Here is a 25259-nt window from a genome sequence, read left to right on the forward strand (position 1 = left end):
ATCGGGCTTCACCTTCTCCTTCTTAAATCGACCGACCTATCGGCGGTGCGCACTTGTATTGAACATAATCTTCCCACGAAACAAAAATGACAAGCAAAAATGGATATCACTGGACACCCGAAACGGGTCTGTCCCAAGGTCTCACATCCGAAGGAGTGATTCAACCGCCCCAGAAACTCAGCAACGATGACCACTATGATGTGATCGTCATCGGCGCCGGTTACTGCGGCTTGACCGCTGCACGGGACATGTGCACCGCAGGTACGAACCACTCTCCCCGACCGAATGCCTCCTCTACCCATCTCACTACGACGCAGGCCTCAAAGTCCTCCTCCTGGAAGCCCGCGACCGAATCGGGGGCCGCACATGGTCGACGAACATCGAAGGGTACATTTACGATCTAGGGGGCAGCTGGGTGCACTGGGCGCAGCCGCACGTGTGGCGCGAGATCTTCCGATACGACAAACTGGACGAGCTACGTCGGTCGACCGACCTCTCATACGGGGTGAACTACTTCCGGCTACGGACGCCTACCTACGACGGGCGGATGTCGCACGACGACGAGGATGAGGTGGTTGGATCCGGGCTGCGCAAGTTCGTGAACGTCGACGGCGCGTACGGGCAGACCATCATGCCCTATCCCTACAGAACCTTCGACAACCCGGCGCTGCGGCCCTATGACCACCTCACACTGGGCGACCGGCTGCGCCAGATCGAGGCCGAGATCAGCCCCAACGAGCGCGCCGCGATCCTGGGCTACATCCTCACCACCTCTGGTGGTAGCCTCGAGACGACCAGCTTCGTCGAGTTCCTGCACTGGTGGGCCATGTGTAACTACACCGTGCAGGGCTTCCAGGACTGCCATGAAGGGTTCCAGCTGCAGAAGGGACAGTCTGCATTCGCGCGCCTGTTCTTCGAGGAGGCGTTGCGGACGGGGAATCTGTCGTATGCCTTTGACAGCCCTGTGCAGTCTGTTGTCAGCGAGAACGATAACGGCGACATTGTCGTCACAGTCGAGAACAACCAAAGCTTCAAAGCCGCCCGCGCAGTCTGCACGGCCCCGCTCAACACCCTCAGCAACATCACCTTCACCCCGCCTCTCAATGAAACCCGCGCGGCGGCTATTCGGGCAGGCCACGTCAACAAATGTACCAAGATCTACGCGGAGGTCGACGACAAGGAGCTGCGCTCCTGGGGCGGCATCAACTACCCGGACAACAAGCTGATCTATTCAAATGCCGTTGGCGCTACCCCGGCCGGATATCCGACGCTGGTGTGTTTCGGGCCCGCTGAGAAGGGACTGCAGCCCGAGGAGGATATCGAGGAGACGTTGCAACAGGTCAAGAATATGGACCCGGGGGTGATTAATCCCCGACGCCTCGTGTTCCATAATTGGGTTAAGGATCCGTATAGTCGCGGGGCTTGGTTTTACCCGCCGCCGGGGCTGTTGAGTGAGGCGCTGGATGCGCTGAGGGAGAGGCATGGGAACGTTCTCTTTGCGAGTGCGGATTGGGCGAGGGGGTGGAGGGGGTTCATTGACGGGGCAATTGAGGATGGGACTAGGGCAGCGATTGTTTGCTCGGAGGAGTTGTTGAGAGGGAAGAAGGGCAGGATAGGCTTTTGTCGGGGGTTGAGCTAGGATGCATCGGGGTGATGGGCGATACAGGCCATTGGTCTGTTTGTTAGCCTGGCTGGGAGCATACAGAAGAGATGCACGGTCGTTGTCTTGGAATGGAAGTCTTGTGGGTTGATGGGTTTATGGTAATTGGGTCATGCTTGAGTTTCATGCACAATTGTTTAGTTACGCCTGTTTGGCCAGTTCGATGTCAAAACATGGTAAAAATGATATAAATTATCGTATCTGGTGACATAAACTGCACAACTCATTAACAAAAGAGTCGTAGCCAATCAGACGTTGGACCTTGCACACAATCGGCTGAAAACCTCACATCGTATCGTCATTAAATAAAAACAACATTTTACCAATTCTCACATTTGAGTGGTCAATACTGATCGTGTTTATCTCCGTCACTTATTGCCATCTGTACAGGATCTCCAGCTTGCCGAGAGATTGCTACTCGAGCCACGGTTGCTCTTCACGTCAAGGTATCTAGTAAACGTCGTTCGAGTCGTAGAACTCTCTGGGAGCAAACTTCAGCTTCACAGCGCCGACATCAAACACCGCGACGACATTCTTGAGGAAAACATCACCGAGGATGAAGATGTCCTTGCTATAGTCGCTGCCGCCGTCGACGACACCCGAGATACAGACAGTGTTGCCACTGGCATCTGTGCCGGCGTCGAGAATCATGTCCAGGGGGTTGATGATGTAGGTGGTCCCGCTGATGGTGACTCCATGCGCGGGGGCAGTAGCATTGCAATCAACCACGTAGGCGCCTTGTTCCTCGCTGTAGGTGGCAGCCGGGGTGAACGCGGCGTTCACTTCGGCCGCGATCGAAGTCGGGTAGTAGTTCAAGGTCGTGCCGCTGTCGACAATGTACTGAATGCTGCTTCCACCTGCGGAGGTGAGCGACTTGCCGTTCAGTGTGACGGCGTCGATGTCAATGGTGTAGTAGGCATAGCCTTCTGACTTGCCGTCAGAGGTGGTCACAAGGATATCGGTCGATGTCCACTCGTCGGTATAGTTGACGGGGGGAAGGCCTCCGAGGGTAATGTACCCTGCAGCTCCGGAAACATCACGCTCGATCGCCAAGCTGAAGTAGGAGTCGATGAGTCCCTCGTCGATCAGGGTGGTGATGATCGGGTCGTATTCCACCTGCTGTTCCGTCCTGGTACTGTAGGCACTCGTGCTATGGCATTGGTTAAAACGTGGCCTGGCTTAGATCGGAATGAGGTCGGATATCGTGAAAAGGACTTACATGCCAGGGTAGGCGAGTCCGACGAGTCCGGAAGTGGTCCCATCTCCCGTCCAGTACGCCTTGGTGACCGCAGCCAGCTCCTGCTCGACACTGATCCCGGCAAGCGTGACTTCATCCTTGCCCATAACTCCCGTAGCAAACTCTCCATCGCCATAGCTGATGGAGAATTCCTCCCCAGAGATTTTCGAGAAGGAGCTGGTGGGGCTCCAGGCGGGACCGAACACGCACTCGGATTCAGAGACCTGCTTGCTGTTCTCGTCCAAGCAGGTGAAGCCCTTCTCCACCAGCCACAGGTCGCTGGAGCCGGTGTCAACAATAACGTCGAATGAGTCGCTGCCCACGGTGATTGAGGTAGCGAACTCCTCGCCTTCGATGAGGGAGATCAAGGTGGAGCTGCCCGAGGTGGTGCTGCTGGAGCTGCCTTTCTTCAGGCGGGCCGCGCTGTGACTCGTAGCGCCGTTTTGATTCTTCACCTTCTTCAATTCTAGAACACTGGAGGAAGCCTTGCTGTTTGCGCGGGTGTCTAAGGGAGCTGGCTTGAATACTCTCTTGCTAACACCTTGGCGGGCGGGAGCGGGGGCTGCTGAGACAACACCCGCAAGGAGGGTGGCGGCAGCGAGGGAACTGGCGGTGAAACGCATCGTGAAGAGAGTTAGGGGAAAGATAGTCCCTGAAAGCGCTGGAGGACTGAGGAGATGGAGTGAGAACCGAGAGAGAGGGGCACGCGAGTGAGCTTATATACTTCCACCTCGATGGGAAACCTCATAGTACCAGATGACAACGTCATTTTCGCTTGAAGATTATTCTGCAAACTAAAGCTCTAGCGCGGCGGACGCATTCATCTCCCTTCATTTCGTCAAGAGTGACTCAAATGGTGCGTGAGCGGTTGTGGGAGGGCAAGAGGAGATTGGTGCTCCGTCCGAGTGACACGGGGAGGTCAGGAACAAGCAACAGCATCACCACCATCATTCAAGCCCAGTGAGTTGAGCGGATCCACGCACTATATTGCCGATAGTGGGGTTTGCGTCAGCCTGGCTGGGGATTGGTGTAAACTACAGGCCCACCGGGCGATAAGCAAGCAAGGCGCGTCGGAGTCCGCAGGAGATTGGCCGGACGAGGGTATAGCCAATTTTGCGCCATGATAGGATGAAGAAGCATACCAGGTATCTGCTGGGATTGGCTATTTCACTGTTGTTCGCCTTGTTCTCCATATTGACTTTCTGATTAACGCTCATGTTGGGCCATCAGCTCCGAGGAAACAATCTAGCGTTCGGTTAGGCCAGAGCCCATCCGCATCCCTACCCCCAAGCGTGATCATCAGAACTTTATTGAAAATTCATTGTCCGGCGTATGCCTGCTGCTACGTTGCAGCAGTGAGGATGCGCTGTTGAAACATGGCCAATCTGGTCACATCTCGAGCTGCAAGAAGCCATGTCATCCAGTAAACCCGGTCAAGTGTCACCTGGAGGAGATCACCAAAGGCTTGATTCCGTCAAGCTCAGATCGACCGCAACAGGGTGGAACATGAGAGATAACCTCATTTCGACTAGTCTAGGTGACAGCCGTATGGTTTCAAGGTATGACATGGAAGATACTGTACGACTTGGGGAGAGTACGGAGTACTTTGTAGATGATTGTGTAGTGTAACAACAACTAGTCAACCTCGATCCGGTTGTTCCGACGGTGTGTGATGATATTAGTCATCGCCTGCTGTCAGAACGAGATTATCAACGGAAGAGGGTTCATCCGGGTCCGGGCGGATCTCCGATCGGAGACACATGAATTGTTATCATTTTCATGATGTTCGGCGTCTCTTATCTCCTCCTCTAACGCTGCTGCTCGTCGGAGAGAGAGACTATAGTCGCTCCACCAATCTCATGCGCCAGTCGCTGTCAACCTAATCTCTCTGCATGATTGCATGATATTAAGCCTTCCGTTGGTAGTCCGCTTGTCTAAATGACCGGGACAGACACCGACAAAAGTACCAAACCTCGCGGTGTGTGCGACAGTCTCGTGACTTGCTGTGAGACCCAGGCTAACGTCTTCTCTGCTGTTTAGGATGCTTCCAATGCACTAAACGACGGATTATCTGCGATAGGGCCGAACCCACGTGTCAAAAATGTGTGAAGAAAGGGATTGAGTGCAGTGGCCTCGGCCGCTTTCGATTTGACAATGGCGTCGCAACTCGCGGCAAACTAAAAGGTAGCAGCATCCCTGTCCTCGATGTCGACCCGGCAGCTGTGTATAGGAATTCAGTTCCGATCGCCCCGCAGATTCGATGGTCTCATGAGCGCAAAAAGCGAGTCAAGAAGGAGCGGGCTCCGAAATCGGCCTTGACTGGCCCCATCGATACGCGCGCAACTGCCGTTGGACGACTATCTGTGATATCGCTCGAGAACTGTACTTTGCCATACATCGAGGAGTTGGATAACCGGCCATACAATACAGGTTCAACCAAACTCTCGAATGCACTGTCAAGTTCGACAGCCGTTGCTGTGCACAAGATTAAATCCGTGCAGAATCCCGCGACCAGCGCGCTACTAGAGGAAGACGTTGAGCAGGTCGACAAAGACAGTACTGGATGCCTTGCAACCAGAAAGGTCCAGTCAATTCAACCTTGGATTGCGCCTCTGAACTCGCAATTCCGTGGGCTCTTTGACTATTTCGCGAAGAATGTCGCCCCAGTCATGGTTCTGATCGACATCTCCAATGGCTATCGCGATTTCATCCTTCCCATGGCCTGTCAGGATGAAGTGCTCCAGCGCGCCGTTGCTGTAGTGGCTGCTCAGCATGTCGGGATCCGGCAGCCAGCACTGCAAGCAGCAGCGGAAGCCAATCGGTCCGCCATCATATCTCGCTTGCTGCGGGCCTCCCATGTCGCATCGCCCGACCTTGTCTTTAATCCGTCTACGTGGGCAACGCTTCTCGTGCTCCTGGTAGGCGAGACGGTGACCGGTGACCCCGAGTTTCGGTTCCTCCTTCAGACACTTTTCACTTTGGCCAAGAACGTCAAGTTCTCTGGGCACCCACAATTTCACGAGTTCCTAGTTCAACAGACGGACATGTTCTCCTTTTTCGGCCGGCCGCTGGTCGACAAGGATGAAGGTGTCAAAGCATTGAGCAATCCGGTAGATTCCGGAATGTGGTTGCCGTCCGACGTTAGCGCAGATGCTCAGCACAATGAAACACTCTCTTTGGCCAGACAAGCATTCACCCTTGGCGCTCAGATCTCCCTGATGCGGATGACGTCCAACGAAAATTCGTGGCATGTGCGGGAGAAACTGCGTCAGCTCTTATGTCAGGCGCACCCAACAGACCCGGGGGCTCATGCGTTTGTCTGGCCATGCTTCGTCGCGGCTGCGGATAGCACTGAACCGGAATATCGCGAGTTCTTCAGTAACTACATGAAGGCAATCCATACGAAGACGCTGTTTGGAAACATCACCAAGGCTCTTGATTCATTGCCGACCATTTGGGATCCAAAATCGAAGATATGGACTGAGACTCTAACTGACGTGTCTCGTATTCTCATCATGTGACATTGTGGTTGTAACTTGAAGGGAACACTCTAAGATGCCGCGAGCCAGGACGCTCTGGTGCGAAACTCACTTCGCGGTAACTAAAGGCAGCTGTGGCCCAGTACACAATCCTGTGAAGGAATAAGGCATGGCCTGGACGGATCCTTGATCGCATGACCTTATATTCTCCTAAAATAGTAGTCTGACTTCGCGACCGAAGATTTCGATACATTTTTGTATCTGTGACTTACTCTCAGGGACCAGCAAATTACGCTGACAGGACTACCGTGGGATCTAAAGACGCAAGCGGACGTGCGCCACAGCAAGCAACCGAAGCTTTTGGCGCTGGGCGGACGGTTTCCCGATCACAGTTACCTGTGCTTGTCTTATCTTTTGAAGAATCTCTATGTTCGATGTTTGCAGACCCAGGAGGTCGCGGCAAACTTCTAAGCATATAAGCATGCATCTTACCGCCACAATCGTGACCGGTTATCTCTGTAAATTAGCGATAGATTTGAGTTTCGAAAAGTCGGACGCGTGCCTTGTGCACCGCCGAACTTGTCTCTCCACGCTTCAACCGATACGTCGCTCACCGTGTCGATATCCTCCATATACCAGCCGCTCATTTTCTCTATATTGTCTCAATCCTGTTGCTCAACACCTAAGCCCCGAATTGTCTGGCCATTACACTTCTGCAGAAACTCCAATACCTCCTTCTGCTCATGAAACGCCTCATTGTACGCTGCACTAAGTGTCAATCTCCCCTTCCAGGTCCCAAGGAACAAACCAAGCCCCGTTCCCAATTCCTCTCCGGTCACCCACGGATCATCTACCTCAAAGTCCCCGTGCCTGTGCTGGATCATGCTGTCCAGAACCCCCATGCTAGAGATCGACACCGAAGGTGTTTCATTTCGCGGGGGTACGGGTGGAGTCTTCCCATCCGCCGGGTAGGAGAGCGTGGACATCGCCCAGTACGCAGGCACAAGGTTGATATGCTCTGCGTCATCACGGATGCCGAGGTAGAAATCCCGGATTGTGCCCGCTGTCTCCTTGAACTCATGCCTCCGTGTACTATCGGCGGCGACATCCGCGGAATCAGACGATGCAGGCACAACGAGGTCGACTGCGAGTCCTCGTCCCGAGACAGAGTGGTAGACAGCCGCCGGATGCGCAGGGGTACTGTACGGCTCGGCGCAACGGCTGCGCTCGTTGATGAGACTGTAATTCACATACCGCACCATCCGCTCAGTCGGCCGCCGGTCCTGGGCGTCACGCACGCAGAGAGCGACGGCAGTGTGGTATGCATGCGTGATGCTCAACCGCGCAGCCCTGCAAGTCTCCAACAACCGTTTCGTAGTCTCCGCTGCGAGCGTAATCGCCACCCTTTGATGCCTCCCAGGCAATGCTGAATCCTGCTTGAACGGCACACTAGCGACCTCTACTCCTCTCCTCAAGCCAGCATTGAACTCCAGGACTTCACGCATGCGTTCCTCCTGCGCAGGCATCATCTGTGCCGGAATAGACGCCGCCACCCGCAGCGACGGGCTCAGGTTCACCCACTCCCCGCCAAACCGCGGCAGTTCATACGCAGACTGCTCCTCATACGCGCGCGCCGCATGACCCAGGAGATTATCAAACAGCATTAACGTCCCCACCCCATCAATGATATCATGGTGCGCTCGGAGCACCACATCCGCCCGAATGCGTCCCTCGTCCCGATAGGGGGTCTTTATCAGAAACAAGGTCGGCAGCTCCGGCACTGGCGGGTCGCAGTTACACCATTCTATCCCCGTAACACCTTCGTCGACCACACAAAAGGTCCGATCCAGCCAGTCTTCCTGCATGCAGGAGCTCGAAAACGTCTCGTACACCTTCTTGCACCGGCCCTCGAGGCGCGAGTACTCCACCCGCGATGCGATCGTGGGATGCGCGTACCGCAACTGGAGCCAGGCCTTGCGCAGCGCGTCCTCCATTCTTGTCTCGATCTCGGGGCGGGAGCTTTCCGCTGCGATGGGGAGGGAGAGGGCGATGAAGCCGGTCATGGCGAAGAAGGTGCGGCCGGTGCCTTCGTGGGCTTTAGCGAGGGAGGTGTAGAATTGCTCCGCTTCGTCGGTGGGTCGTTCCCACCGCGTGCGGGAGACGGGTTTCCAGGTGTAGTCGGTATTGGGCGTGGAGGGCATTGTGAGTGGGTGGTTTCGGCAGGAGTCTTTGAGATGGTATCTCAGATGTAGGGCTGTATAAGATGTGTGGCTGGCGAGTGCAATAAATCGGCGGTTGTCTTGTTCAGACGCGGGGATCTTGTCTTTGTATGCTGTGAAGTCGGCGCTTCGGGCCGATCTGCCGTGTACACATCTCAGACGTGCCAAGGCAGCTAGCTGTAGGGCAGCGGCTCTTGTCCCAGTCTTGACTATATTCTCGGGGTCCGATCTGCATGCTTAAGACCAATCACCCTACGCCCAAGTTGACGCCTCAACTGGCGGGAAAACTTCGGCACAGGTGGAGTTGCGATTTGCACATAATTCGCAGCAACAATGCGAGTCTATTGAACAATGCTTGGCATTGCATAATAGTGGTGTTATCAAGGACTATCCCAGTTGTATACACAATCTACATGCCCTTACACGCGCCATCTCCTGTGTTCACCTTTAAATAGACCTATTTCTCATCGATGCACAGCCTCCTCTCAATCACTATATACACGCCCTTCCCCCAACAGACAAGCACACCCAAGAAGACCCCCTAGTAAACAGGCACCGGCACAGCATCCAAATCATAATGCCAAGTATTAATAGAAGCCTGATCGTAGACACACTGCATCACATCCCCGCTCCACAGCGGACGCAGCGGCCACGCGCAGATCTTCTGCTCCTGGCCCTGATTCTCGCCCTGCAGCACAGTGCCATTCAGCGTAACCGGCACAACACCGCTCTCCACCCAGTCAATCAGCACCTCAAGATTCTTATTCGGAAATGGCCCATTGGGCATCGCCTCGTTGATCGCGCAGTGCGCCGCCCCAGGCACGAGGAAGAGACGGTACCAGTCGTTCAGGGCGGCGGCGCTCTCGTTGTAGCCGAGAGACGGGTACATGACATCGCGGACCGACTCCCAGTAGCGGACGGACGAGGCGGTCGGAATGGAGGCGTCGGCCTCGCCGTGGAAGTGAATGACCTTGCCACCGGCGGCGTGGAAGGGGGTCAGGTCGGGCCAGGTGGTCTGCAGAGTGCTGAAGTAGTCGCGCAGGCCGGAGATCATCCAGTATTTGAGGGTGTCGTAGGTCACCCCCGCGAGGCTGTCGAGCGTTGTCCCGTTCTCGTACACCAGCAGCCCGATGTGCTCGCCGCCCAGCTGGTCGATGCTCAGCTCCCACTGCCCTGTCGTGGCGTTGTACTGCGTCGCGGCGTCGTCGAATGACGCGGCCGGCTGGTAGGAGAAGTACACGCGCTTACCGGCTGAGTCGTGCGTGCCGTTGAGGATTTTTTGTGCGACTTGCACGCCTTGTGCGGAGACGGTCCCGTTCTGTGCGGGTGTTGCGCTGGTGTAGTGGCTGCCAGCGCTGGCAGCGCATGAGTACGGCTCGCCGATGAGGCTGCTGATATTGAAGTGGAGCATGCAGAGGTCGGAGCGCGAGACGACACCGTCGGTCTTGCCGTCGAGCGGGTCGCAGGCGGTGATGGTCGCGTTGACGATCTTCTCGAGCTCGCAGGGTGGTGGGTAGTAGCCGAGGGTTTGCTCGACGACGTTGCTCCAGAGGTGCTGGGTCTGTTGGAAGCTCCAGCGAAAGGCTGGAGGTGTCTGTTAGTGGATGGTAGAGGGTTGTAGAAGGGTCAATACTAACCCGGGGCGCCAATTGCAGCTCCATCCCACTCGTCTCCGTACCGCTGGACCTGACTCCAGCCCTCACGACCACCCTCGGAGCAACCTTGGTAGTACGCGTATAGCTTGTCACTGGCGGTCATATTGTAGACGTTCTTGGTAAATGCCTTGCCGATCTTGGTCAGCTCCCAGTGCGCCTTGTATGCGAACATGTACAGCGTTTCGTAGTCGAGGGTGTAGTTGGCCAGCAGCATCGCCGCATCGGCGTTGGTGTCAAAGGACCCGAATCCTCCATCTGTCAGACCAGATGCAGCGCCGTAAATGACACCTCCAGGGAGGGAATTTGATCCCGAGTTAATTGCATACCCACCGCCTCCCGTGGAAAGCCACCGATTCTGGAAGTTGGAAGGGTCTGGCAACCAGATTTGAAGGTACACTTGGTCATTGCGGCCATTGTGAGAGTACGCAAAGGTGACATTGCAGTAGTCGATGACGGACGAGGGGTAGAAGTCACTCGTGACAGAGCTGTTGGTGACGAGGGCTGTGGTGATGGACGCAGGGTCAAGAGTAATTCCGGCGATGAAGTTGGTGGCTGGGAAAGCAGATTTGGCGTAGCTGGAAGTACAGATATCACTCAAGCTAGCTCCATGAGCGAGGGCCATTAGGCCCGTAAAGGGAGCCCAGAAAGATAAGCGCATCTTTGATAGGGACGAACAGAAAATCAATCTGGAGTGGGAAGAAAGACACGAGATTGATACTGAATGAGAATAGGCCCGGCAAGCAGAACGAGCTGTTTTATAGCACCGCGGGTTCGCTCAATGTGTCATGGTTCTGCACGCAACAAAAGCATCCCAGTCATTGGAAGGTCGTGCTAACATGCGCACCCATCACTGGAGCTTGTCATTGAGGAGAAAAGCTGCAGCGTTCCCCACAAACCATTCTCCGCTCCCACAGTTGATTAATTCAACTAGTCCTACTCAAGCAAGTATCGTCAAATCTCCGACGGCCCATGCTCAAGTTCTTTGCAGCGGACTTCCCTTGACCCCAGACCTCGAAACAGGGGTTGTGAGATCGAAATCAAGAGACCTAAAGGAAAGCCTATGAGATGTCAAACTTCCTCACAGAGTGCTCTTTTTCGTCAGTCAGGAACTTCCACGCTTGCAATTGTTGTTCTTGGAGTTCGTGACAGCCAATTCATCGGCCCAAGTGCACCAACGCGGTAATTTCGTCCGAGCCAGGCCTGCAAGGGTCTAGCAGCTTCACCTCTTGCCTTCCCTTCATCCGTGGTTATCATCTCCACAAACCTCGTCAGACCTAACCCCATCAATCCGGGGTGATGCGGGGGAAAGCGCGGGGTCTCCAGACTCTCGGTCCTTGCACTTCCTTCTCAGCTTTTGTGTGGAGATCTCGGGGTACAATTATCGTGGGGCAGCAATGTGCTGCTCTATTTTGCTCTTCGCAGTTCGCAGGTATATGGGGATTGTGGGAATGGAGCCAGTCGGAGGTCGGAGGTCGGAGGTCGGAAGGACAAGGAAGATTACGATGAGTGGAATTTGGATGACGATAAACACGCTGGGTTTCACTTTGATGTGCGGGGTCTACTCCGTATACATCGTTGGCGAGCGGCAGTCTAGAATTAGGTCATGAACACAGGAACCAGTGTACCGGCATCGATTTCATCTTCCTATTATATCCCAGGTTAGCGCTATGTTTGGGACATAGTCTGTGAGCGAAGGACAGGTTCCAAAGGATGGCAGATAAAATACCCCGATTTCCCTTATTCCTTGCCACAACTTAGAATAATGTGTAGGTTTTGAATATGAAAGCAAGGTATTTCGCAAGCTATCGAGGCCCAAGTAGCTAGTCATGCCGCTAGTCGGGCTATAGACGAAGAATGCAGGTCGTTCTGCATGTCTTCGAGCACCCCAAGCTACGCTAAGGCGACCGAAGGGAGACTCGGCCAAAGGACAATAGCCAACACAAAAGATACGACCATAACGAAGATACTCATGTCAAATTTCCCCGCTCAATAACGCTCGATATCTCAAACGGCTATTCAGAGGCTAGAGTTGTTAAGCGCTAGCTCTCCACCCCCGCATCTGCGGTCATCAAATCGCGGATAAGATCTCACCCACAAGCTTCGTGGCTGAATTGCAGCTTGCTCTCCTCACGCAAGGGTACTGACGCGATAATTGTCTTGCCAGAGCCAACTGTAGGAAGTTTACCAGTTAGCCTTTACCAATCTTTTCTGGGATTGAGCTTACTCTTTCCCGAGCACCATAGCTTGTTGAATCGCCTTTCCGACCACTCCTTGAACTCGGGACTTTTTAAGAACCATTGTGTAGTACCGGCCAGCCGTTTATGGGCAAGCCTTCTATGGACTCGTTGGTGTCGATAACTCGAGCTACGGTCAAGGAGTTCCTTGTGGTCATCATAACATTGAGAAGATTAGATGTTATTATCTGTTAGATTGCCATAAAGCTTACGGCTTCGCTGCGAAACTACACTGTGGGAAAACCGTGTAGCCGGCGACAGTGCCGTGGCAAGAGAAGGTGCTAGCCCATTAGTGAGCCAGAACGTCTCCAATCGCTCGAGATTATCCTCACGATCTCTGGCAAAAAGCTTCAACGGTTCGTCTTCCACTTGTTTTGCATGGATCACCGAGAGCAATTCCTTGGCGTAGGCAGCGGCCGTCGCCGCCGCATATCCCTGCCACTCTTTACTTTTATGAGAATCCGAGTAATCGCATATTCTCCGAAAAACGAGACACGGAAAGCTATCCATCAATCCCGCTGCCTCCACTTCAAAGCACAGAAATCCAAGTTCCTCGGCTAGTTTGTCTCTCATGCGACCGTCCTTTATTACCTGATTAGCAGACGCGATGAGACCATAGTGAATCACCGGGTCTTGCGAAACTCGAAGCGATCGCTTGACGCGTCTTCCTGGGGCGCAGTCCTTGCAAATGGCCAGCGGGCTCTTGTGGTCGTATTCGAAATCGAAGAGGATGTCAAAGTCGGCGCCAGGGTATGCTAAACAGGAGGTACTAGCAAGCTCTGAGGTGAGGCATGGAATTTGACTGGCTCGCGTGAAATGCGTAGCTTGCAGTCGAGATATTGCGGTCAAGAAGATCGGCGGGGGTTTGTTGAGAACTCCCTGTCGTGAGAAGACTCCATCTGCCAATGACTTGCCGTAGTCGTATTGCACAATACCTCCATGGTCCCTTGATGGCTTACTGACGACAATGTCTCCCAGCCGTATGTCCTCCCGGGTTTCAGGTACTCCACCTCCGATCCTGACCATAAGACCGATCCGAATCGAAGGGAACGTCAATCGTATCTGATTTGCGATTGTCGCAGCTGATCTCGTACCATAGACCCCCTAGGGAAGACACGCGAGAACCACATGCTGGGCATTGATTCTCCCGAGGACGTAAGCGTTGTCGTCGTTCGGTTTGGTGGGCAAGTCAGGATGTCTCTCATCTAGCATCGCGGTCACAGCTGCCATCTCTAAGGGTAGGGCGGAGATCAACCCGATTGTGTAATCATGGTGGCAGAGGTTTGATGCTGTGGTCGTCGCCATCATGAGAGGTCATTTTCCACCGCAACGTCTTAGTTCGTGACAGTGTCTGTGAAGGTGATGGTTCTGGAACTGGAATTGAAGAGGGGGAAAAAGATTCAGCCTCGCAGCCAATCAGGCCTCAGGCCTCCAGGCTCCAAGGTGTCACTCCTGCGCCACCGTCACGAGACGAGGCTGCCCACAATCAGCCAATGATCATGATTGCGGCTGGACGTGCATAGAATCACTTGCAGACGGGATGCAGCCATATATCCATGAGCATGCCGCTGCGTACTCAATCCTCCTGCAACTTGTTGGGCAAGTCAATTGACAGACAAGGAACTGCTCTTGATCAATATTTTCCTTGCATGCAGGTTTGGCACTTAGTCCTTACAATTCACTCGTCCCAACAAACCAAATAGCGATCACCCTACCACGGTGAAGTTTATCAGACCCGGTGTCGGATCGCGCGGACCGTTCCAGCCGAAGAACGAGCCGAACCCGAAACAATGACGGTCTTATCAAACGTTATCTGCAATTGCGGGGGTGTCAACAGTGAACACCCCACCCCCGGCACATTGCCCACTTCCATTTACTTCATCCCTTCCTCCCTCCATCCCTCCCTTTCCCTTCAGAGTTTCAAGGGTTTCAAAGACTCATTGACTTGTCTTCAACATGGCTCAACCAACAGAAACTCTCCCCCTTCAACCCGGGGACATCATATCCGAAGCCACCCAAGCCATCGACGATGCTAGCGAGGAGCTGCGCAGGCTAAGTCTCGAGGTCTGTCAGTCACCCCATCTCTCATGAACGAGGACTGACACATCTCCCAGATCTTCCACAATCCAGAAACCGCCTTCCAAGAAGTCAAAGCCAGCAAGCTCCTCTCCGACTGGCTCGAGCACCGCGGCTGGACTGTCACGCGCAACGTCTACGGGATCGAGACCGCCTTCGAAGCGCGCTTCTCCGTCCGAGACGGCGGACGCACCGTCTGCTTCAACGCGGAGTACGATGCCCTTCCGGGCGTGGGTCATGCCTGCGGCCACAACCTAATCGCCATCTCGACTCTTGCCTCCGCTGTGGCCGTTGAATCCGTCCTCAAGTCCCGTAATCTGCCCGGTACGGCCGTGGTCATGGGCACCCCGGCTGAAGAGTCATACGGCGGCAAGTGGATCATGGCAAAGAACGGCGCGTGGCAGGGCCTTGACGCCTGTGTGATGACTCACGGGATGCCGGATTTCAGCACCCCAGTGTGCATGACCAAAGCGTCGTGGAAGCTGCGCGCCAAGTTCCATGGCAAGGCGGCGCATGCGGCGGGTGCGCCGTGGACGGGGCGGAATGCTTGCGATGCGATTGTGCAGGCGTACACCGGGATTGCCATGCTGCGGCAGCATATTGAGAAGAGCGAGAGTATCCAGGGGTGTATTTTGGAGGCTGGGAAGGTCCCGAATCTGATCCCGGACTATGCGGAGGGAATGTTTAGTGTGCGAGCACCGACAGTCAAGCAGATCGAGGCACTCAAGGCGAGAGTGGAGCCGATCTTCCATGGTGCGGCTGCTGCGACGGGGTGTACGGTGGAATTGGAGTGGTATGTCTCGCCATTTGACGATGAAGACGTTACTAATTGTGCAATACCAGGTTCGCGCTCTACGAAGATGTCGTGACTAATGAGACTCTGGCGGAGCAATACAGACAGTACATGATCCAGCATCTTGGTCTTACTCTAGACGAGATGCTACCCGTAGCGGAAGCAAGAATCGTCCACGATCTGGGTGGAAGCTCGTGAGTGCTTACCTCTTACCTCACTGAATCCACGCAGCTCATCCTTTACAGTGACTTTGGCAGCTGCTCTTACATCTGCCCTGGTATTCAGGCTGTGTTCAACATCAATGCGACCGATTTACCTCATTCCACTGGGTTTCGGGAAGCGGCAGAAAGCGAAATTGGACATGCAGAAGCGCTGCGTGCAGGGAAGGCCAATGCTCTCATATGTATAGATGTCTTGCTCAACGATGACTTTGCTTCGAGGATGAAACAAGAATTCAACCAGACAATGAAGGCGGCTGGTCGTCTTGATTAGCTGTGTCTGTAAAGCTCTCCGGCTTACAACTTAACCGCATTCGAGTTCATGTACAGTAGAACATCTTCGGATCAATACAGAGTTGTTTGCCACTGCCTCAGCCTCGGGGTGTTCGGGTAAACAAATTCAAAAGCATGGTATGGGATACGGGAATACGGGCCGAATGGTTCGATCTAGGATATTAGATTGGCTCAAGGGATACCAGAGGTAATCGTTGAAGTCCATGGGACTTACCTAACAATCAAAGTGGAACAGGGTTATTACGACTTTGAAAGTGGTGAGGCAAATGCCCGAGCGGATAGCCCACCGTTCGGAAGGGTCCGGCACAAAAACAAAGAAAAAAACAAAAAGAAGTAGTTAGCATGTCCTGGTTTCGATCCAGGGTCCTCCGGGTTATGAGCCCGGCGCTCTTCCCCTGAGCTAACATGCTTGGTGGATGGAGTTTGCAACTTTTTTTTACATTATAATACTGTAGTCTTTCCTCTTCATGCTTGTCACTTGACTTATGCCCACATTCTCATTACCATTGACTGACCCTTGTGAGTACTTCGGAACCCGCGCTGCCCTGAGTCCGAAACATCTGCGATCAAAGAGCTGCAATCTCGGACCGGATCTGATGGACTCTTTATTCTGCAGACGAATCAGCATCGCTGTGCCCTTCACGTGCGTATATTGGTTCTAGACAGTCAGCCTGTTCTATGGGACTGGTACGAGACGAAAAGCAGTATCGGCACAATGATAGAATGAATCGATGCATTCTCCCGCGAGGATGCAGAAGCTGTATTTATGTGTAGCAAGAATCGGAAATATTCATGCCTTACTTCATCGGAAATGCCGGATTGTCAAAACGCATGAGTAGTATAGGTGGCTAGCCCGACACTATATATCTCCGGAGATAGGGACCCCTTGATACTCCTCAACAGTTCCGGAAGTGAAACTCGGGCTATTATCCACAATGTCCATCTTGTCCACCTTGAAATTTTTTCAATGTTTCTTACATAAAACATGGCGATGGTATCCGATACAAGAGAGACCTTCGAGAGATATATGTTGTGTACCTGGTCAACAACTTCATGGAGAATCTAGACTATGCTGCAGAGATGAGACAGGGGAAGCCCGTGGGTGATATTTTCCAGGTAGGACAGACACTAGACCCTATAATACTATTTTAAGCACTGCTCTTGCCATGAATATTGATAAGATTTCTTGTGACCTACGCTGGCGGTTGATACAGTCACGAACAGCAAGCTTACCGGCGCTGTCCACTTCAACAGCAAACCCTCGTAGGTGACTACATCTATTCACTGTCGATTCCTGAACAAATCTCAAGATCAGAATATATACTTCCTCCATCTGCGAGTTTCTCAGTTCTTTATCGACCGATCTTTCATTTCTTTTTGTTTCGCTTTCCCCGAGCCTGCCAATAGCAACACATCGCTGCCACTAGTTGACGCAATGGCTGACCTCGGGAAGTCCTGAAGGGAATTCTGCTTCACCTAGAAGAGACTATCGATAGACACATGAGCATTGCTGAGAGCATTATAACGTGAAAGAGATTGTGGAAACATTTAACGGGCTAGGCAAGACTGTAGTCTTCCAGTCTCTGCCCAAAACTACTTCTAAAGCTGCGCTTGCCTCCAAAGGGCTAACCAAGTTCTTCCAAGTGACATAGCTTAGGTCATCCAAAACACCAAAAAATATGGATCCTTCGTCGATGAAAACATCGAGCAAGACCCCAAGGTAATAGCACCTTGAACCGAGTCAATAAACAAGATGACACTAACCTCGCGCTATGAACATTATGCAGGTGAATTGCTAAATTCCATGGAGGAGTCAGTAAGAATAACACTCGGGCTTCCTGACATAGAAGGTATACAGATAGGTTTGTGCATCTGCCGCGATGATTGACCGCTATGAGAGGCTGTATTTGAGAGGGGGTTCCGGCATGACAGACTCTATGTGCCTGTTTTAGTGAGAGCAAGAAGCGTATATTTTAAGGTTGTGTTCAAGCGACAAATGTCACGGCTACGAAAGAATTCGTCCTTCAGTCCATTCTCCTATGTATTGCCTATTAGACTGACTGCCTTGCTGATTGATATACAGAAAATCACGTGATTCGAAATCTTCTTGCTTGTAAAGCACCTGTCAGATTGAAGTAATAAGTGCCTAGGGCGTAAGTACTATACCAAGTTGTTGGTCTCGCAACTTGTCAAGGCCCCTCGCAAGATAGGCCTGTTTCAAAGTGCAGCGTGTCTATATTTATGCGGATTACAGCCACCTTGTCTGGTGGGGATACGTAAGGCATGATCACGTGCAGGCTAGGAGCGGACTAGCGGGGATGTCTACGTAAGACAGCCGGAGCAACATTTGGGCAAGTGGAGTTGACTTCCATTACCTGTCAAGGCTCGCCAATTTCCCAATCTGCATAGAAATAATTTGCAAGCCATTCGGCTGTCTCGGAATTACTCAATTTGTTTCTGGTATTGCTTTATCCGACTGAAACGAGCAGCGATCATAGACTGTGGAGCTTGTAGCACCGCATAACAAGGGGCTCCCCGTCAACTCAAACCATCATGGGGCGGACGGAGGGCTTGCGATGGGCTTATGTGCAGATCCTGTGGGTAGGAACGACAAGCAGCCATGCCGGTGTGGCTTGATCAATCCATTGGGTGGGAATCTGGGGAGGATTGATGCTCGTACGTACGCTCAGTGGCCTCCGGCGTCAATATCGCGATGGAAGATCCACCTCGTTCCACTGTCCACGACAGCACTTTCCCCCATTGAGACAAGACGACTGGCTGGCGGAAAAGTATTCAAGAAGTCGTTCGCTCCGGCCTTCCAACACGCATTGTCTTGAGCACGCAAGCTGCCTCATCACCGTCCAGTCAAGCTTCTGCTCCGGTTCATGGCCCCATGGCCCGAGAACAATTAGATAGCAAAGGCCGTCGTTGTCGGCCAACAGTTCCACCCACCCTGCCAATGAAAGTCCCGACGGCTAATATGCATACGTCGTTCATTTCACATTGTGGAGGTACCTCAGCGCATAGACGAACGTGGTTTCAAGAACCGCATGTTCGTTGCTGCCTTCGCCTTCAGCGCCAGCCCCCCTGACTGCCCACCTGGGCCTTGGTTGCGGTTGCCCATATACCCCCGGCTGTGTCCTGTCTCATTCTAGCCATCGTACTTTCGCTTTCTATATCTCTGGCGTTATCCTGCGTGTTTTCACTCCTAACTTCTCACTCGTTTCGCATCATACACTCGTTAAACACAACGCAGCCATGAGGTCCTCCATGCAGTGGGCCCTAACTGCCCTTGCCGCTGGCGTGCCGCTTTGCGCAGCTCAGACCTACACTGACTGCAACCCGTTGAACAGTAGGTGCGTCCTAAACACATGGTTCTAAGACAGCCACTGACCGACGGCAATAACAGAGACATGCCCGGCCGATACTGGTCTCGACCAGTGGTCCTTCAGCACCGACTTCACGGCCGGATCTTCGGCGTTCAGCAAGTGGACTACGACCTCGGGCACGGTGAACAGCACCTCGTTGGGCGCCAAGTTCGAGGTCAAAGAGGAGGGTGACGCCCCCACTATCCAGACCGACTTCTACATCTTCTTCGGAAGAGTGGAAGCCAAGTTCCGCTGTGCCAATGGCACCGGCATCATCAGCACTCTTGTGATGGAGTCCGATGATCTGGACGAGATTGACTGGGTATAGTCGTCTGCGAGAAAGCAAGCGAGAGAATCACTGAAGCTGACCACCACCACAGGAACAAATCTCCACCTTCGATACCTATGTTCAGACGGACTACTTCGGTAAAGGCAATACCACAAGCTACGACAGGTACACCAACGTGGACGTGACGGACCCTGTCGAGACGTACCACACCTATACCATTGACTGGACCTCGGAGAGAATCGAATGGATCCTTGACGGAACTGTTGTTCGCACCCTCGAATACGCTGACGCGGTGGATGGCACCAACTTCCCGCAAACCCCTATGGTCGTTAAGCTGGGCATCTGGGCTGGTGGCGATCCCAGCAACAGCGCAGGAACCATCGGTGAGTTGACCACCACGAATGACAATGGATATAGGTTGCTTTGCTAACAGGGCTTGTAGAATGGGCGGGTGGCGAGACTGATTATACCGCTGGTCCTTTCATCATGTACCTCGAGTCGGTGAACATCACCAACTATAACCCGGCATGCAGCTATACCTACTCCGACAAGACCGGTGAATACACCAGTATCACGACCTCGAACTCCACCTGCAACGCCACCTCCAGCTCTTCGACCTCGAGTAAGAGCACCACGGCTAGTGGCTCGGCGGTCGCCGCCAGCTCTGGCGCCGTGTACACTGGTGGTGCGACCAGTCTTTCTTATGGATCCGCGTTGTTCATGGTCGGCGGTGGTCTTCTGGCTGCTTTACTTTAAGTCCGATCTACGACCGCTGTGTTGACTGTGTCAGCAAGCGTATCTCCATACCTTTGTATATATAGACCTAGTCGCAAGTCGAATATCAGGTGGCTCTGCTGGTGGGGAGTGTTCTGCAGAGAACTCTCTTTCGTCTCTAAGACTTATCGCGTAGCATTTGAACCCCCGAGGACTATACTATTTAGGAAACTATCAAGCCTAACCTCCAGGTGTTGCAACAGTGATTTCATCAAGATATAAAAAGAGCCAAACAGCATGTCTTCAGAGTACCAATAAGGTACTATACTGTCCATCCTAAGAAGCCTCCGGCCAGCACTCAACCACCCTGTGCAGCCCCCCATCAACCGTCAACACCACACTAGCCCCCCAATCCAACGGATTCCCCTCATACACCACGAAATCACCCTCAAACCCCCCTTCCTCCCCGTCACTCTCACCATCCACCTCACCCCTCCGACCCAGCCTGAGAATCTCAAGCACATCCCGACTCACCAAGTCCACCGCCCGCTGCTCCGACAACCCAGCCACCTTCCGCGCAAACCCAGCATCGATCCCCAAATTATGGATCCCGGAATCACTGGGCCCAGCCTGTACCAACCCAACCCTAACGCCCGCCTCTACCAAAAGCTTCAACCCCGCCTCCGTCACCGGCTTCCCCACCAACGCATCCCTCACCTCCCAGCTATCAGGATTCGGCCGTAGCCCGGTAAAAAGAACGGGGATCTCAGCGCCAGCAAGCTCACTCGCTACAAGCGGCGCCTCGGTCGCGCCGAGGAGCACCAGATACACATCGGGAAAGTCATGCTTGATGCGCACGAGATGCAGGATGTCGTGGTGGTTGTGGACGTGAATTATCAGCGGCAGGGTGCTGTTGGCGATTTGCGTGTATATGCTCTCTTCGTCAGGGGTTCGTTCGGCGGGTTGGTGGTTACGGCTGAGGCGCATGCGGAGGAGGCTGATTTGCGAGGAGATTGTGGGCGTGAGACTGGTTTTGCCGGACTGGCCGATTGTGAGGTGGAGTCCGACGTCGGGGGTGAGGATTGCGGTGTTGAGGGGATTCTCGTTGTTCTGGTTGTTGGTGTTATGGGAATTGGAGCCGGAACCGGGGTTGCTGACTTTGAAGGCTACGGAGACGCCGCGCAGAAATACGGGATTGGTGTCTTGGACGAGTGGCGCGGTGATGGCCGTGGTAATCCCCCCTAGTCTTGCGCGTTGGAGGTCCTTGCTTCCTGTTAGGTGAAGCCCGTGCTTCGCGTGGATGAGGTTGTTGCCTTGCGTGGTCGTGTCGCTGGGAACGTGGCCGTCACCGGTGGAGGGTTCAGCCAGAATGTCTTGGAGGCCTAGGCCGGCGGTCACGGCTGTTAGGCCGGGGAGGAGGTGGCCGTTCTGGAGATGGATTGCTGTTGCGTTGGCTGTGGAGGCGAGGCACTCGTTTGCGGCGCCGAGGCAGGTGATCCTGCCGGAGGTGAAGACTAGGGTTAGGTTGGTCGTGTCGGTGGGTTGGTGGAGGTCTGGGATCAGTATTTTGGCAATGCCTGTGATGATGATTTGGGCGTCTGGATTCGTGGCTTGGTTGCAGATGGAGGCTTTGTCGGTGGCCTTGGGGGAGTGGCCGGCTTGGTGGAGGTGATGCTGTCGTGTGGGCAAATGTCAATGGAAAGGTCGTGTTGAGGGTCGCGCGCCCGTCGATATAGACTTGAAACGGCGTTGCACCGTTGGATAATGGGTGTGAATCCCAGATGACGAGATCTGCGTCGTAGCCCGGCTGGACATAGCCGATGCGATGGGCCAGTCCTAAGGATCGCGCGGGAGTGCTGGTCACCGATTGAAGGGCCTGGGCTTCAGGGAGACCGAACGAGTGCGCTTCGGCCGCTTGAGATCTGCTGCAGGTTAGTGGGGGGGGGGGGGGGGGGGGGGGGGGGGAAAAAAAAAAGGAGATATTTTGCGTTGAGAAACTCAGTTGAGCCGTCCTAGTTGGAAAAATGTTAGTGATACGGTATCTGTCAGACTGAGCTTAAAACCCACCGAGATGTAAGCCACAGGCACCCCATGCTCAGTCACGATCTTACCCCCATAGAGTGTGGCGTCATACGCCTCGTGCTTGTAATGTGCTAGATGTGAGTAAGTAGCGACCGTGATGTTCCTGCTCGATCGCTCAGCATACGTCCATCTGAGGGCGAGGTGCCCACCTACTGTCCAGTATTTCTAATCGCATCCGGCACCCTCCACGCCTCCAAAGCATGATGAAAAGCTTGGATTCGAAACCCAAACTCCTCACTATGCCGAATCATACCCTCAATATCTTCGCTCTCATAACAATGGATGTTAACACCCACCTGACCGCGAAGCATAGCGACGGAAGAGTCTAAATCGATATCGCTCGGCAACCCTCCATCCTTCATCAGATCGGCAATAGCCTTCTCATCGCCCGTCTCACGCGCCGCAGCGGCAGCAAGACACCAGTCGTCCTGTTTCCGGAGGAGCAGCCGCGCAGTTTTCATGTGCTTGCGAAACAGGAACGAGTTGCCCATACGTGTGTGGCCGTGAACGTCCTTCGGATTCTCGCCGCAGGCCATCTTCATGAACCGTCTGCGCTCATTCTTGGGGACGCCATGCTCCAGGAGAAGCTCTTCCACAAGCTCTTCTTCACCCTCTTCACGGCGGAGGTTCTTGACTGGTATGCCCTCGCCGCCCATGATGTTTTCCGAGCCTGGCAGAATGAGCGAGGAGGTCACGCCACCCGAGGCGACAATAGTAGCGACAGGATCATACGCTTTGAGTGCATCTAGAACGCTCACAAAGGGAGTGAGTGGGCCGAAGCCCGGGTGGACTTCGTCGACATCGATGGTTGCGGGTAAGATGGGGCTGGACACTGCGATATGGTGCGAGTGCATGTCGACCAGACCCGGGGTGACGAACTGGCCGTCCAGGTTGAGAACAAGAGCATCGTGAATAGCTAAGTAGGCGAAATCATGCTGGGAAGTAGGTTTGATATGCGTGATGACACCTTTGTGGAAGGTAATATCTACAGGATAGTTGATGGTCCGGTCGCCGTCAAAAAGAGTCGCGTTGCGGAGAACAATTGCTTGGCTCTGCCCATTCTTGGCCTTCCAGCGGGGATTCACCCGGTTTGCTGCGGTCGGCTGGTCATATTCCACGGGTGGGCGATGCAAATCCGAACATGCTTGCAGATGCTGTTCTAGTTGCTCCAGACGGTGCTGCGAGAGCCTTTGGGTTGCCGGGTGGTCCGACGACAGCAGTCGGGGCAAGAAGCTGAATTGAGTCCAGGAAAAGATGAGGATTGCGGGGATCAGATACAATCCCCATCGTCGAGAGGTGTGGGGCGATCGAGACCGGCTAATCTCGACTGTTTGACCCATCTAAATGGCCGTTCGTATGTTCTCTAGCGTGTTTTCTTTTCTGAGATGGACACGAAGAGTTGCAGAACGAAGGGAAGTGGAAGCGACCGAGGGAAGTTTGGTGGGGTCGCCGTACTTACGATTTAATATCTCACGCCGCATGACTACTCCGTTAGTGCTGATTTTGCAATGATTCAATTATTGCTCTTATCCTTATACATATTTCAGCCTGTGTTTATGAGACAAGTATTGGAGGCCATTATACCCTCTTGAAGAGGAGAAGGTTCTATGTAGGTGAGAAGAACCGATGTTGACTACTCCCTTGTTATGCCGCTGAGGGGGCAGTAGACAGTGTCATTGAACAAGACAAGGATATGACTTCGGACTTCCGGAACGAGGATCCCACCTTGCAAATCGAATAGTTCTTCATTATTCAGTCTGATGCTTGTGAGATCCCAGAACACACAGTGGGTTTGCATTGCCACAATACTGAGCCTTACCAAGTCAATCGCCGCAGGCAACAGCAATGTGAAGCGACTACACCGCAGACAAGTAAGACGTAGGGTATTGTTCAAGGAAGCTCACGGCGATATCACTTTCAGGAGAGCTGGACAATTTGTCGTAGTGTATAGAGCATTTGTGATGCGGCGTACTATCGTCGATCCAATGCCATCGGCTGTTGAAGATAAGAGCGTTACGAGCGTGTCTCGGGCTCTCCGTCCTTCCTCGGCTAAGCGGCTGAGCCCGACGGACGGGTTCTTATTCCACCAGTATTGTGGGGTTGGTAGGGCCCGAATACTGACACTATTGGAGCTCGACTGCCTCAAAGATAGCCTTGTCTTCTGCAACCGATCTCATCTGAGAAGACATCAGAATCTCAGTATGCGCGTGAGACAACAAAGTACCATTATTGGCGAACAAGCTCGAGGATGTGAACTGAGAGCACAGCCGAGGGTATATAATGTATGTATGTATGTATATCTCAAGTTGTTAACAGAGCCTAATGGGCCACTCTACTGGCTGAGATCGAGAACAAGCATAACAACAGTACCAAGCTGACACAAGCTCCATGGCCTCTTATGATCCAGGCATGAGTGTGTAACCATTCACCAACATTTGTGATATTAGCTGTACCCTTTAACGTTCATGGCTTGTTTTGAACTATTTCGAGAAACATTCGGGGCCTTTCAAGTTCCTTACCTCGAGCACATGGAAGTAGGGTGAAAAGATAGCCACATGGTGGCACGGAAACAAACATCGGCCTCCAAGTTAGGGCTAGACTTCCCCAACCGGATAAACACGGAAGACTCCTCGGGCTCAATTAGTCTTCTGTTCGTACTCATAATTGTTCTGAACTTCAATTGGCTCTGCGAGGATCCACTTTCATCAGGGCTGAAACAGATGTCTCCCAATGATGAAAGTTAAGGATCCTGGAGTTCGTCGGCCATGGACGCGAACCCACCAAGGCAATCGAGTCGTTCTTCACATTGATTGCCTGATCATCCTCGATTGCCACAACATACAAGGCGGTCATACCAACCCATGGGTCAAGGAGAATCTTGCTATAGCAGTACATCGGTCGCTACAAAGTCAAGATGCATACGGCAGCGTGGGGAATGGAA

The 25259-nt window shown here is 53.4% G+C and overlaps 9 protein-coding genes and 1 non-coding gene across 10 annotated transcripts; 4 read left to right on the top strand and 6 right to left on the bottom strand.

The window, feature by feature from the left end:
* Nucleotides 1–86: 86 nt before the first annotated feature.
* BO97DRAFT_423590 (flavin monoamine oxidase family protein) lies at nt 87–1639 on the top strand (the record flags this gene model as incomplete). The annotated part of the gene is made up of 2 exons (XM_025696899.1): nt 87–261; nt 318–1639. 2 exons carry the CDS (start codon nt 87–89, stop codon nt 1637–1639), a joined length of 1497 nt encoding a protein of 498 aa, XP_025552539.1.
* Nucleotides 1640–1874: 235 nt separating this feature from the next.
* BO97DRAFT_38189 (acid protease) lies at nt 1875–3725 on the bottom strand. The gene is made up of 2 exons (XM_025693271.1): nt 2880–3725; nt 1875–2810 (listed from the first exon to the last, which is right to left on the bottom strand). The coding sequence occupies exons 1-2, from the start codon at nt 3518–3520 to the stop codon at nt 2111–2113; spliced, it is 1341 nt and encodes a 446-aa protein (XP_025552540.1). The 5' UTR covers nt 3521–3725; the 3' UTR covers nt 1875–2110.
* Nucleotides 3726–4791: 1066 nt separating this feature from the next.
* Nucleotides 4792–6488, top strand: BO97DRAFT_469738 (Zn(II)2Cys6 transcription factor). Its single transcript, XM_025699866.1, has 2 exons — nt 4792–4875; nt 4938–6488. The coding sequence occupies exons 1-2, from the start codon at nt 4836–4838 to the stop codon at nt 6416–6418; spliced, it is 1521 nt and encodes a 506-aa protein (XP_025552541.1). The 5' UTR covers nt 4792–4835; the 3' UTR covers nt 6419–6488.
* A 123-nt stretch (nt 6489–6611) lies between these two features.
* Nucleotides 6612–8840, bottom strand: BO97DRAFT_450053 (uncharacterized protein). The gene has a single exon (XM_025698900.1). It carries the CDS (start codon nt 8575–8577, stop codon nt 7039–7041), a length of 1539 nt encoding a protein of 512 aa, XP_025552542.1. The 5' UTR covers nt 8578–8840; the 3' UTR covers nt 6612–7038.
* Nucleotides 8841–9136: 296 nt separating this feature from the next.
* BO97DRAFT_433666 (putative tannase) lies at nt 9137–10872 on the bottom strand (the record flags this gene model as incomplete). Its single annotated transcript, XM_025697614.1, has 2 exons — nt 9137–10179; nt 10233–10872. 2 exons carry the CDS (start codon nt 10870–10872, stop codon nt 9137–9139), a joined length of 1683 nt encoding a protein of 560 aa, XP_025552543.1.
* Nucleotides 10873–12445: 1573 nt separating this feature from the next.
* On the bottom strand, nt 12446–14034 carry BO97DRAFT_433667 (purine and uridine phosphorylase; the record flags this gene model as incomplete). Its single annotated transcript, XM_025697615.1, has 5 exons — nt 12446–12631; nt 12697–12698; nt 12817–13566; nt 13600–13773; nt 14022–14034. 5 exons carry the CDS (start codon nt 14032–14034, stop codon nt 12446–12448), a joined length of 1125 nt encoding a protein of 374 aa, XP_025552544.1.
* A 67-nt stretch (nt 14035–14101) lies between these two features.
* On the top strand, nt 14102–15947 carry BO97DRAFT_404889 (M20 family metallopeptidase). Its single transcript, XM_025695060.1, has 4 exons — nt 14102–14548; nt 14599–15353; nt 15404–15547; nt 15599–15947. Exons 1-4 carry the CDS (start codon nt 14441–14443, stop codon nt 15843–15845), a joined length of 1254 nt encoding a protein of 417 aa, XP_025552545.1. The 5' UTR covers nt 14102–14440; the 3' UTR covers nt 15846–15947.
* A 256-nt stretch (nt 15948–16203) lies between these two features.
* Nucleotides 16204–16275, bottom strand: BO97DRAFT_t117. The gene has a single exon. It is a non-coding gene; the product is annotated as a tRNA-Met (tRNA).
* Nucleotides 16276–19123: 2848 nt separating this feature from the next.
* On the top strand, nt 19124–20278 carry BO97DRAFT_413384 (glycoside hydrolase family 16 protein; the record flags this gene model as incomplete). Its single annotated transcript, XM_025696287.1, has 4 exons — nt 19124–19217; nt 19275–19555; nt 19614–19905; nt 19965–20278. The coding sequence occupies 4 exons, from the start codon at nt 19124–19126 to the stop codon at nt 20276–20278; spliced, it is 981 nt and encodes a 326-aa protein (XP_025552546.1).
* A 294-nt stretch (nt 20279–20572) lies between these two features.
* BO97DRAFT_442426 (uncharacterized protein) lies at nt 20573–23658 on the bottom strand (the record flags this gene model as incomplete). Its single annotated transcript, XM_025698256.1, has 5 exons — nt 20573–21910; nt 21975–22158; nt 22235–22248; nt 22304–22421; nt 22472–23658. 5 exons carry the CDS (start codon nt 23656–23658, stop codon nt 20573–20575), a joined length of 2841 nt encoding a protein of 946 aa, XP_025552547.1.
* Nucleotides 23659–25259: the final 1601 nt, after the last annotated feature.

The sequence above is a fragment of the Aspergillus homomorphus genome, assembly GCF_003184865.1.
Source record: "Aspergillus homomorphus CBS 101889 unplaced genomic scaffold BO97scaffold_13, whole genome shotgun sequence".
Taxonomy (NCBI): domain Eukaryota; kingdom Fungi; phylum Ascomycota; class Eurotiomycetes; order Eurotiales; family Aspergillaceae; genus Aspergillus; species Aspergillus homomorphus.